The following is a 10952-nucleotide window of genomic DNA, read 5'->3' as shown; positions in this document are numbered from 1 at the left end:
CAAATAGCCAACAGTACAAATTGCACGTTGCCCTGGTTGTGGCTGTTGCCTGAAGAAACGCTTCCGCAATGCTCCAATGTTGATCAGGTGACGCTGTTGGCCTCCCTTCTTCTTAGTCAGTAAGTCCCTAATGCGCGTGAAACTCACTTGCTCGCATTTAATTCCAGTGAATTTCAGCAATAGAGAAACTTTGATGGCCAATTGCTCGTGCCCCAAGTCTTGCCACGTAACCATCTACACGCCATCCATCATAAGTAGAACCAAACTGAACGAGAATCAAGACACTCGCAGCTTTATTGCTATGCATTATGCCAACAATTTGGTGACTGAAATGAAGGAGTTGGTCGGATACAATGTGACTGCTTTCATTGCGGATATTGGTGGATCTTTGGGGTTTCTTCTGGGTATTTTCGCCGATTTTCCTTTAACTTGAATGGATCAATAGCGGACTGTTTTCCTAGGACTGTCCGTGGTTGGATTCATACGGGTGATTGAACGAATCGTGTGTTCCATCATCAAGACATATTACCAGAAAAAGAAGAAACCTGATGAGGAACAGCGCTCAGAAACGCAGAGCAGTAGCAGCAGCAGCACCAGCAGCAAAAGCACGAAAATCCTGCACACAAATTCATTCGGCAAACGTAAACCGCTTCCCGATAACATCAATTTGTACGAGAATCTGCAGGATTTTGAGAGCGATGATTTCAAGTACTACCAGAAGACGTTGATAGCTGAAAGCAGCAACAGCAGGTACTAGGTGAATACAGTTTTTATTTATTCGCAAAAACATTAAATCCAATAACAATCCAAATTGTATGTAGTCATTAATGCGAATAGTTGCTTTAAAATAAATCCTATTTACACAAAGAGACGAACATGTTATCTTCACTTATACTTCTTCAAGTCGTATTTCTTCAAGTCGGGCGGAGCTTCGCTGGGGGTCACTTTGAGGAGCTGTTGAAATCCTCCACAGAGTGTGTCCAGTTGGGACACCATTCTTAGATTTGTATCAAATTTGGTCAGCACCTGAAGAAATAAAGTGTGTGACTAACATTTAACTGGTACAAATCTGGGGCCCGATAAGGAAAAATTGTATTATAAAACGCCTTATGATGTAAGTGGGTAAAGTTATGAAATATTTTATTTTTTATTGGTAGTACTTTCGCTACCGAATTACAAACTTCGAAATTATTTCCAGACATTTTCTGTGCCAAGTTTGCTCATAAACATTTTTTTCCAAACTGCTAAGTTTTATCACTGTCGAAATGAAGTAGTTGTACTTTTACCCGCGGGCTTGGGGCAAATATGTACGTTTAAAATACTCCAAAAATTTTCATTTCTGTGAAGAAAATTGGGTGTTGGTTGAAATTGGTGGAAAATGGCTGATTTTTCCGTTTAGCTTTTAAAAATCGGATTCCAGACACTTTCTGGACTTTTAGATTCAAGTCTCTTCTGTCGACTGTGGAAATTTTAAGTTTCTAGTTGCTTCGACCGGAAAGTTAGGATTTTTTAGAGAGAAAAAAGTGCATTTGCGTGTAAACGTTCATTTTCAAACCAACATTTATCACGTTGTCAAAAATCAAGCTTCAGTGCATCTTGAATGAAATTTGGAACATGTTTAGATTCAAGTTTCTTCTATCGACTGTTATAGTTTCAAGTTGTTTCTTGGGCCAACTGCAAGGTTAAGATTATTTTAGAGGATAATGTGCATCGTGTGAAATTGTCCATGTTTAGATGGTTAAATCAAGTGGTTAAAAATTGAATTTCAGTGCAACTTGAATAAAAGTTTCACGACGTGTAGGCTCAAGTGTCTTCTGCAGACTGTGCAAGTTTGAAGTTGCCAGTTGCCCCAAACGAGAAGTTATGATTTTTTAGAAAAGAAAGTGCACTTGCGTGTAAACGTTCATTTTTATATCAGCATCTACACGTTGTGAAAAATCGAATTTCAGTGCAACTGAAATTAAATTGCTTTCGTTTTTAGATTCAAATGTTTTCTATTGATGGTGAAAGTTTCAAGTTGCTTCTTAGGCCAACTGCAAAGTTAACATTTTCTAGGTGAGAATGTCCAACCGCGTTCAAGCGTCCATTTTTGGACCACTATTGATCAAATGGTTAAAAATTGAATTTCAGTGCAACTTGAATAAAAGTTTCACGACGCGTAGGCTCAAGTGTCTTTTGCAGACTGTGCAAGTTTGAAGTTGCCAGTTGCCCCAAACGAGAAGTTATGATTTTTTAGAGAAGAAAGTGCACTTGCGTGTAAACGTTCATTTTTATATCAGCATCTACACGTTGTCAAAAATCGAATTTCAGTGCAACTGAAATTAAATTGCTTTCATTTTTAGATTCAAATGTTTTCTATTGATGGTGAAAGTTTCGAGTTGTTTCTTAGGCCAACTGCAAAGTTAACATTTTCTAGGGGAGAATGTGCACCCGCGTTCAAGCGTCCATTTTTGGACCACTATTGATCAAATGGTTAAAAATTGAATTTCAGCGCAACATGAATAAAAGTTTCACGACGCGTAGGCTCAAGTGTCTTCTACAGACTGTGCCAGTTTGAAGTTAATAGTTGCCCCAAACGAGAAGTTATGATTTTTTAGAGAAGAAAGTGCACTTGCGTGTAAACGTGAATTTTTATATCAGCATCTACACGTTGTCAAAAATCGAATTTCAGTGCAACTGACATTAAATTGCTTTCGTTTTTAGATTCAAATGTTTTCTATTGACGGTGAAAGTTTCAAGTTTCTTCTTAGGCCAGCTGTAAAGTTAACATTTTCTAGGTGAGAATGTCCAACCGCGTTCAAGCGTCCATTTTTGGACCACTATTGATCAAATGGTTAAAAATTGAATTTCAGCGCAACTTGAATAAAATTTTCTCGACGTGTAGGCTCAAGTGTCTTCTGCAGACTGTGCAAGTTTGAAGTTGCCAGTTGCCCCAAACAAGAAGTTATGATTTTTTAGAGAAGAAAGTGCACTTGCGTGTAAACGTTCATTTTTATATCAGTATCTACACGTTGTGAAAAATCGAATTTCAGTGCAACTGAAATTAAATTGCTTTCATTTTTAGATTCAAATGGTTTCTATTGACGGTGAAAGTTTCAAGTTGCTCCTTGGGCCAACTGCAAAGTTAACATTTTCTAAGGGAGAATGTGCACTCGCGTTGAATTAAAATTTCAAAATGTTTAGTTTCAAGTCTTTTTGGAGGCTGTAAAAATTTCAAATTGCTAGTTGCTCCACGCAAAAAATTTGAATATTTTAGAGGCAAAAGTGCACTTTCAATCCATCAATCAAGTCAGTTTTATCAGCATGGTTCTCAGGCATATACAAAACATTTTTCAAGTTTGTGTAAATTTCTACTACCGCTTACCTTCTTAAAAACAGGATACAAATGCTCCAAAGTACTGTGATCCAATGTGGGGAACATATGGTGGAGCGCATGGTCTCCAAAGTTGGTCAATACCAAAAAAAGCGACCCACTAATTTCCTTCCTTTCCATTACCGCGTCCAATTGGCTGATGCCCCAGTCATAATCCTCTTGAGATCTAGAGCAACATTTCTATCCGTAAAACTCGATTATAAGTTCTTGGTGCTTGTTACCTTGGCTGATCACCATCATGGAAGATTTCTGGATGATGGTGAGCAGCATGAAGACCGACGAAGAACAAATGAGTGCTTCCGATAGCAATCACAAAATTCCACATAAGAAAAGTGTTTAACATCGACTGGCCACTGAAGAGGTACATGAAGAGCGGAAGGGTAAAAGCGACGAGATCCGTCTTTTTTATATGGTTTGTGCGGCCGTTGATCAACTCAATGATTCTGAGGAAAAACAGCCCTTAAAACCCACATCAAGAGTAAATCCATCAATCTACCTGGTAAGTAATGCTTTGTGGAACCCAGTAATCCACATAAGTGGAGCAACTAACCACTGGCCATATCGCCGAATGGGACTCTTTTTCACTGGCAGATATTGAAGAAATGGAGCCCAAGAGGATATTTCATAATCGTCTATAGTATTGGTATGCATATGGTGGCTCAAAACATGACTAATTCTCCACTCCCTAAATGGGACAAAACTTCCAAAAAAGTCCTGGCTTGGCGACATTTACCTACCTCACAGTCTGCAGCGAAAAATTAAAATAATACATTCGAAAGTTATCCTTTTTGTGGAAATAGTTGTGGGCTGCAATGCTTAAAAGGGCCAGAACATGCCCAGACATCCACCCTAGAGTGAAACTCCAATACTTGGCGGCCAATGTGGATAGAAGGAACAACACGACCAAAAGCGAATCAATGAGCAAGTTGCTCAAATTCGATCTTTTAGGAAGAGAAGGCAAAGTTTCCACAATCTCCTTTTTCAGCGTTTTGTAAAAGCCGTCCTCCTTAAAGGTAAAGGGCGCATTTCTTCTTTCCTTGGCGTTCCTCACGAAATACTTTTTTAGGACTTGAGAAGGCTGGTTAGTCAGGTGGTGCACCTCAAAAGCTTCGGTAATGTCTAGCCCCTAAGACAACAACCGTGCAAACAGAAGATTGATATGCATTCACTTTCAGTCTTACTTTACTCAGTTCCAGCCACTCGGAGCCTCCAGGGTGTTTTTGAATAAAATCGGTTAAATCGTAAAGTCCATCGTGCACTCTCCAAAGGCCTTCAGCTCTATCTATAGCCACTTTATCCTCTAACCACATGTCTACAGTTTGATTTTTTGCTCTTCGAGGTGGCGGAATGATCCCTAGAGTGGATGGAGGAATATCTGAGACGTTCGGCGGCATCTTTATCTGAGGAAAAAAATTATTTCGGTTCGCTTCTCTGCATTGTATTTATTGCGTTTTTTTTTTGTGATTTTAAGCAATCCAATCAAAGGTAATATTTAGTAGTTATACAGGACCTTAGTTCTATCGATATTTTATAAAGCAGAAGGAAAAAAGCGGCACAAACGCACATTGCAACACCTTGTTTTTTTTCTTAATCCGTAAACGTGTGAAACTCCCTGTATATTTCGCTTTCTCACATAATAAGAATTCAATATTTATAAATGTAAAGACGTTTGTCTTCCAAATTGAGTTGGAAATACAAAATATATATATTTTTTAAATTTTGAATTAAAATAAATTAATGAAAAATTTGAAAACCATATTAAAAATAAAACGAATTTATATAATACACCTTACAAATTTTCGAAATAAATAACAATAAAAAATTATAAACATTAACAAAAAATCAATCAAAAAAAATTATTGAAACATTTTGATCAATTTTAACGTACCACTGATTGGTCAGTTGATCTTTGAAGGATAAATCACAACTAAAAGCGCACTTGCAAGTAGCCAATGGCACTATTAACTAAAGTGTTTTTAACAATTAAATATCTACTCGATAACACTTTGACCCTAAACTTGTTTGTTTCACATCCCAATATTAAAATGCATCATTTATGTTATTTTAATTTAATGTGATATTAATTATATGTGATGTTATGTTTTAGATAAAAAATTTTCAACACAATTATAGATATGAATATCAGAGGTTTAAATATAGTGCAAATACCAAGATAGCGTCCTATTAGTCAAATGGAGAATTAAATAAATAATTTATTACTTACTATAGTTATATCTAAAATTATATATAATTTTAATAGAAGTATCAAGGGGTTTCAAATTATTTTTTAGCAATTATTATCATTCAAGCAACAATCTGGTATTTTTTGAAATATAAATAATAGAAGCATTTATTTAAAAACCCACAAAACTATTGAACATAAAAGTTTCTTACTTTATGTAAATATACATCTTTAAATTCGAAAAATTTTACAAAATCACCCTATTTATGAATGAATCAGTAAACTGGACTTTTTCACTATAAAATTTTTTTATATCTATTTTTTCATAAATATTTTTTGCTTCAAATTCAGAAAAAAACTCAAAAAACTTAGTCAGTTAGTCATTACCTCAATCAATTACTTTGCACAACTTGGCAACTTCATTCTATTGGCAAAAGAAGACTAGGGAACTTGGATGTTTGAGGTTACATCGCTATGTTTATTGTTTATTTAGACAATGTCCAATGTTATTGGCGTTTGTTTAATATTTAAGAATGAAAAAAGGGCAAATACATAAAATATACTTTCGATTTGATTCAAATTATGAAGCTGCTGTACTTTCAGCAACTCGTATTCAGAACTATTTTTATTTTTGCGTGTTACATGGACATAGTCAGTGCAAATGAGGAGTGTATTCCTTTAAATGTACTTATTATACAAAAAGTGGAGAATTTAGGATTTCATCGGTAAGAAACACGCAGTAGAATATATTTTGAAAAGTTAAAGAACATTAGTGACTAAATCTTATTAGTTATATTTATATTTACAAACACTTGAAACAAGCAAGTTTGTGTGGATATTTTGTGCATATAATTTCAGTTCTGTTGAAAACCTCGCTTTAAATCAACTGCAATTATCTAGCATTCACCTTAAAACCCCCTTGCAAGTAGGTAAATTTTATCAATTTACGTTAAATTCACTTTTGTCGAAATATTTTAATTCATTAAGTTTCAATGTGTACTCGATAGATTCACGTTGATTACACATATTAATAACTGGGATTTTGTTGTTGAATCTAATCCAAAACAAAAGTTTCAAGCTAATATCGAATTATCTGAACTAATCGCTGTTTGCTCCATTTTTTGCCATTGCGATTATTTGTAGCATGTCCAAACTAATTCCAAAATATTTACATAACGCTTATCACAAAATAACTTCTCCTAATTATGCAAGTGTATTTGTATGTGAACAGATTATAATGTTGCTTAAACTTAGTCGAATTGAACTGTGAGGCACATCAGCGGTCATTAGAGTTATCTTTTCCAAAACACAACTTTTAAACAAATATTTATTAAGCATTTGCTAATTATATGCCATTTTCTACAGATATTTTTAACATAATATTTTGATAATTATGCGTTTGTTCTACGGGGTGTTGCAGTGAAATACTTTTTGCAGAGATTTGAATTGGTTTATCGAAACCAGGGATCTCAATCCCGATAAATGGCTAAACTCTTCTTGTAATGTTACCTTGAAAATTGATGTGGGCAAAGGAGTTTTCGTTAACCCCGATCAGGCCGATGACTTAAAACGCCTTGGAAAGGTACCTGCCTACTTTATTTCAGATTAAGTTATCCTGAAGCTCTGCAAATTGAAGATATTTAAATTGTAAAACTTTTTTTTACAGTTGGATATTTTGATCAATGGAACGGTGGACGTCGAAGTGCCGGCTCATGAAGGGAAAAGCTATAGTGTGTATATCTACTTAAATCGTACTGAATTTCTCAGGTCAATAAATGTAAAGCTGCCTATTCATTTGAGATATCAGCGAAGCCTTTTAGGAGGGTAAGAACAAAAACTCAATTTACTGAAAAAAACTGTTTTAGAGCTAAGAATGTGTTTTCTTCCAGTCATGGGCACGTCACCTTAAGTAAACCGCAACTATTAGTTCACTGTCCAGGGTCGAATAAAATAATTTGTGGAAAAAATACTAAGATTATGGCCCCGGTAAGTTCAGAGGAACCGAACAATATCAAAGTATGGAAGAATGTCTTGTATTATCAAGGGGTGAGAATAGTGCAAAGCGCCCTAAACTTACTCTTACTCAACATGTTTTAGGAATTGGGCGTCATGGAGTTAGAAGTGCCGATTGGCAACCTGAACGACTATTCCTATGTGTCAGTCATCACTTGTATTCTTGGATGTGCAGGCTGCATTTATATAATATCCCTGATGTCTGCTAAGTGATTTCATTCATTTCCATTTAAAATTAGGCCCACACTAAGGACATCTAAATCGTCCGACACTTTAGCTCAAAAACCTAAAGCCGAAATGCATTCATTAATAGATCTATCAATTAAAAATTGATTTTATTGATTAAAACAAGATTTTGCAAACATTTATCTAGTCAAACTGTGAGAAAAAAAAATCGCTGATTTATTAAACACTTTGATTCACAGTTTTTCACATTGTTAATTATCCCTGCCTGAATGCCATGAATCCTATTCTCGCACTTTTGTACATACAAAATTAAATTATTGCCTCATTTCTAATACACAGTGAAATAATACAACTGGTTGGTTTCCAATCGGGGTTTAATTCACTCATATTCACATGAAAATTCTAAATAATTCACTATTAAATCAAACACAACAAAAATAACAAAAACTCAAAGGGTTCAAATACCACAGCGTTCAGTTAAAATCCGTCAAACGACCAAAACTAGATATTTCCAGAAAAATATTTCATTGCAAAATGCAACAAAAATTCAAAACGAATGTTTCTTAAATTTGGCAGGTTTGTATTTGAATTTAAACCTTAAATGCAACAGAAAACCGTAAGAAAATCAGCAATTTGTTACTCTGGCTTCTTTTTTAAGTTGGACTTTTGCCTCTTCAGTTCTGTCCTATTGATTTCTCGGATTTTCTTGAATTTACTCGTAATTAAAAGCAGATTTGTTACATTCACTATATAAGTGCCTATGCAGACCAAACACAGATCTTTCAAGATAAAGTACAGAACGTACATAAAGTATAAAGAGGCGAAATTTGATGAGATTATCAGCACTAGGGAAGCAGTCACTGTAATAGGCGAATTTACCAAACCTGCAACAAAAATTAGTGTGGAGAAAACTTGCAATTATGTGACTATTATAGTTTACTTACTGAGGGTTGCCACCATGCTGTAGAATACAATTCCGAAGAAGCTGTTCGGTTTGTTGAAGATGGAGTTTTCTCCAAATATTCCCAATCCTTTTCCATATCTGAAACAACGATGATTATAGTTAAACAACATTTTTAATCTGAGGCAAATCATGGCTTTGCTAATATGAATGTCCAATTTGATAAAATTGATACTCACGAAGAACCAAAAGCCTTTGTGCAACTCATGTGAGGACTGATATCACAGTACGGTTTATAGTTCTTGTTGCCCTCCATCGCAAGTTCCACTGTATAGGAATATAAAGAGAGCCCCAGTCCTACTAAACAGAAGAAAACAAGTAGTTGGTTGTAAGCCCATAGTGAAAACTGGTTTTTCTTGTCCAGTTTTGTTTGTTCACTAATTGTTGAGCGCATTTTTCAACGTTCAATTTGCGTGCTATTGATAATTGAGTGGATTTTTCTGAATATTTTTAAAATGTTTATTTGAGGAAAACAATTTGACGTTCACGACCAAAAAGCGAGGTTATAAACCACAGATCATAGTACACGCCACAGATGACACACAATTTGAAGCAATACTTTTTTCGCCCCGCTTTAAAGAGATATCTTTTTTTATTGATTGATGATACAGAAAACTTCTTTACTGTTTGTGTTTTACAAACAACAAACATTAGCGGTATATTTAAATTTGCTTTAGACAGTCAACTATTTCAGCTTGCTTCAATTAAATTTAAAAAAATAAGCACGACTACTTTTTGTGCTTTAATTGTGCTACAATTAAAGCACAAACAGTAGTCGCATCTGACTTCTGAAACGAGAATTTGTGCAATGTGCGTAAAAATAATATTAGTTTTTGCAGCAAAACATAACAGTTAATTAATAAATTCGAGAAAGTCTCTTGTTAGATCCCAATTTTGCTTCCAAACTTTAGGCAAAAGTGTTGAGGCAAACATGTTGAATAACATAATTGAAATCAAATTGAATCAATTGGAGTAAAGTGAAATAAATTTCATCACTCATTTTAAGTAGGTGAAACCTTTAATATCTACAGTGTCCCAAAATAAAATTCACTCTCCGTCCATTTTCAGATATAAAATCAATGGAAATTGTGTGGTGCTTTATGGCGCGTGATAAACCAATTTTAAAAGTTTTGGGCGTACACTAATTTGTGATACATAAAAATATTCCCGTGGCCAAAAATAGTAGAAAAAAGGTCACTAAAAGCAATATGAATGCAATTGAAGTAATTAAGAAATACTATAACAAACAAATCGGAAACTGTTGGGTTTCAGGTTGCTTAAAACCACATACACGAGTAATGATTTCACAGTCTGCAAAAAACATAGCATTAAATCGTTAAAGTGCGGAAAAATCAATTATGTATTCGATCTGCATCGAAACGCAACTAAAAAGCTTATTGTGAAAAGAACTTGGCGGCAAATATTCATCGCATTAACAGATGTTGAGAGCACCATAACAAATGTTTAATTAAATCGAAATTACCGACATTAATATATACGCATATAAAAGCAAGGATATCAATATGGTAGACAAGTTTTTACTTCGTCGCTTTGTTTGCTGGTTGTGATTTCTTTTTGTTTATGTTAACGTGTATTCGAATTGAAAGTTGCTCAACCATTCATAATAGGTTCAGTTAGCAAAGAAAGTTTGCACGTTATCGTTTCAGTTCTGTGCAAGAGCGATTATTAATCATTGATTAATGGTGTCTAGCGTAAATGTTGTGAATTACTGCCTGTGTTTGGTTGGCGAAAAATTGGCCAATATTATTTATGGGTTTTGGCTAGAAATTTTTGCACAATTTAGATAAAGCTTTTTCAAAACTATTTACTTTAGTATATTCCCAAACTTACAGCAAACGGCTGGGCATTTACAGAAAATTGAAAAATTCTAGTCATCTAATACAGTAAAGTCCGCTTATAATGAACCCGGTTATAGTAAACTTTCGGTTAAAACGAACTTTTTTCCATTAATTGAAACGTCGTCCATAAAAACCAACGGAGTTGTTTATATTAGTGAGAGCGAGAGACAGGCAGTGACTTGTTGTTTTTTGCCGCGTTATGTATGTAAATCGTTTTAGAATGGAAAAACAAAAACGCAAAACTTTTTCACTAAATGAAAAGTACGAGTTTCTTAACAAAATAAAAAGTGGAGTAAAGCAAAGTGACATTTGTAAAGAATTAGCACTTGGAAAGTCTACTGTTGCAACAATATGAAAAAACAGAGAAAACATTTTATC

General features: G+C 34.6%; 4 protein-coding genes across 4 annotated transcripts in view; 2 read left to right on the top strand and 2 right to left on the bottom strand.

The window, feature by feature from the left end:
* Positions 1 to 757, top strand: part of LOC109544443 — a 4704-nt gene extending 3947 nt beyond the window's left edge. The window contains exons 6-7 of the mRNA XM_048664264.1: positions 168 to 404; positions 462 to 757. Of these exons, the coding sequence (XP_048520221.1) occupies positions 168 to 404; positions 462 to 757 (533 nt within the window). The remainder of the gene's footprint in view (positions 1 to 167; positions 405 to 461) is intronic.
* On the bottom strand, positions 754 to 5366 carry LOC109544444 (cytochrome b5-related protein). The gene is made up of 7 exons (XM_019914619.2): positions 5262 to 5366; positions 4555 to 4773; positions 4111 to 4499; positions 3870 to 4058; positions 3595 to 3816; positions 3365 to 3539; positions 754 to 1026 (listed from the first exon to the last, which is right to left on the bottom strand). The coding sequence occupies exons 2-7, from the start codon at positions 4765 to 4767 to the stop codon at positions 886 to 888; spliced, it is 1329 nt and encodes a 442-aa protein (XP_019770178.1). The 5' UTR covers positions 4768 to 4773; positions 5262 to 5366; the 3' UTR covers positions 754 to 885.
* Positions 5367 to 5981: 615 nt separating this feature from the next.
* Positions 5982 to 7992, top strand: LOC109544648. The gene is made up of 5 exons (XM_019914957.2): positions 5982 to 6280; positions 6993 to 7137; positions 7222 to 7379; positions 7445 to 7601; positions 7653 to 7992. Exons 1-5 carry the CDS (start codon positions 6138 to 6140, stop codon positions 7779 to 7781), a joined length of 732 nt encoding a protein of 243 aa, XP_019770516.1. The 5' UTR covers positions 5982 to 6137; the 3' UTR covers positions 7782 to 7992.
* A 118-nt stretch (positions 7993 to 8110) lies between these two features.
* On the bottom strand, positions 8111 to 9249 carry LOC109544649 (vitamin K epoxide reductase complex subunit 1). The gene is made up of 3 exons (XM_019914958.1): positions 8895 to 9249; positions 8699 to 8796; positions 8111 to 8638 (listed from the first exon to the last, which is right to left on the bottom strand). The coding sequence occupies exons 1-3, from the start codon at positions 9107 to 9109 to the stop codon at positions 8391 to 8393; spliced, it is 561 nt and encodes a 186-aa protein (XP_019770517.1). The 5' UTR covers positions 9110 to 9249; the 3' UTR covers positions 8111 to 8390.
* Between the last annotated feature and the right edge of the window lie 1703 nt (positions 9250 to 10952).

This window comes from Dendroctonus ponderosae, unplaced genomic scaffold, assembly GCF_020466585.1.
Source record: "Dendroctonus ponderosae isolate FM_Combo_2020 unplaced genomic scaffold, Dpon_F_20191213v2 Dpon_F_20191213_2, whole genome shotgun sequence".
Lineage (NCBI taxonomy): Eukaryota > Metazoa > Arthropoda > Insecta > Coleoptera > Curculionidae > Dendroctonus > Dendroctonus ponderosae.
Note: the sequence above shows the minus strand (reverse complement) of the source record. Positions and strands in the feature narration are given on the sequence as shown.

Coding starts and splice junctions, on each gene's coding strand:
- LOC109544648 (XM_019914957.2), top strand. CDS start 6,138: ATGAAGCTGCTGTACTTTCAGCAACTCGTATTCAGAACTATTTTTATT. Junction 7,380..7,444: donor CAGCGAAGCCTTTTAGGAGG/GTAAGAACAAAA, acceptor GTTTTCTTCCAG/TCATGGGCACGTCACCTTAA. Junction 7,602..7,652: donor ATGTCTTGTATTATCAAGGG/GTGAGAATAGTG, acceptor AACATGTTTTAG/GAATTGGGCGTCATGGAGTT.
- LOC109544444 (XM_019914619.2), bottom strand. CDS start 4,767: ATGCCGCCGAACGTCTCAGATATTCCTCCATCCACTCTAGGGATCATT. Junction 3,817..3,869: donor CACAAAGCATTACTTACCAG/GTAGATTGATGG, acceptor GTTTTTCCTCAG/AATCATTGAGTTGATCAACG. Junction 3,540..3,594: donor CATGATGGTGATCAGCCAAG/GTAACAAGCACC, acceptor ATGTTGCTCTAG/ATCTCAAGAGGATTATGACT.
- LOC109544649 (XM_019914958.1), bottom strand. CDS start 9,109: ATGCGCTCAACAATTAGTGAACAAACAAAACTGGACAAGAAAAACCAG. Junction 8,797..8,894: donor ACAAAGGCTTTTGGTTCTTC/GTGAGTATCAAT, acceptor TCGTTGTTTCAG/ATATGGAAAAGGATTGGGAA. Junction 8,639..8,698: donor CAGCATGGTGGCAACCCTCA/GTAAGTAAACTA, acceptor TTTTTGTTGCAG/GTTTGGTAAATTCGCCTATT.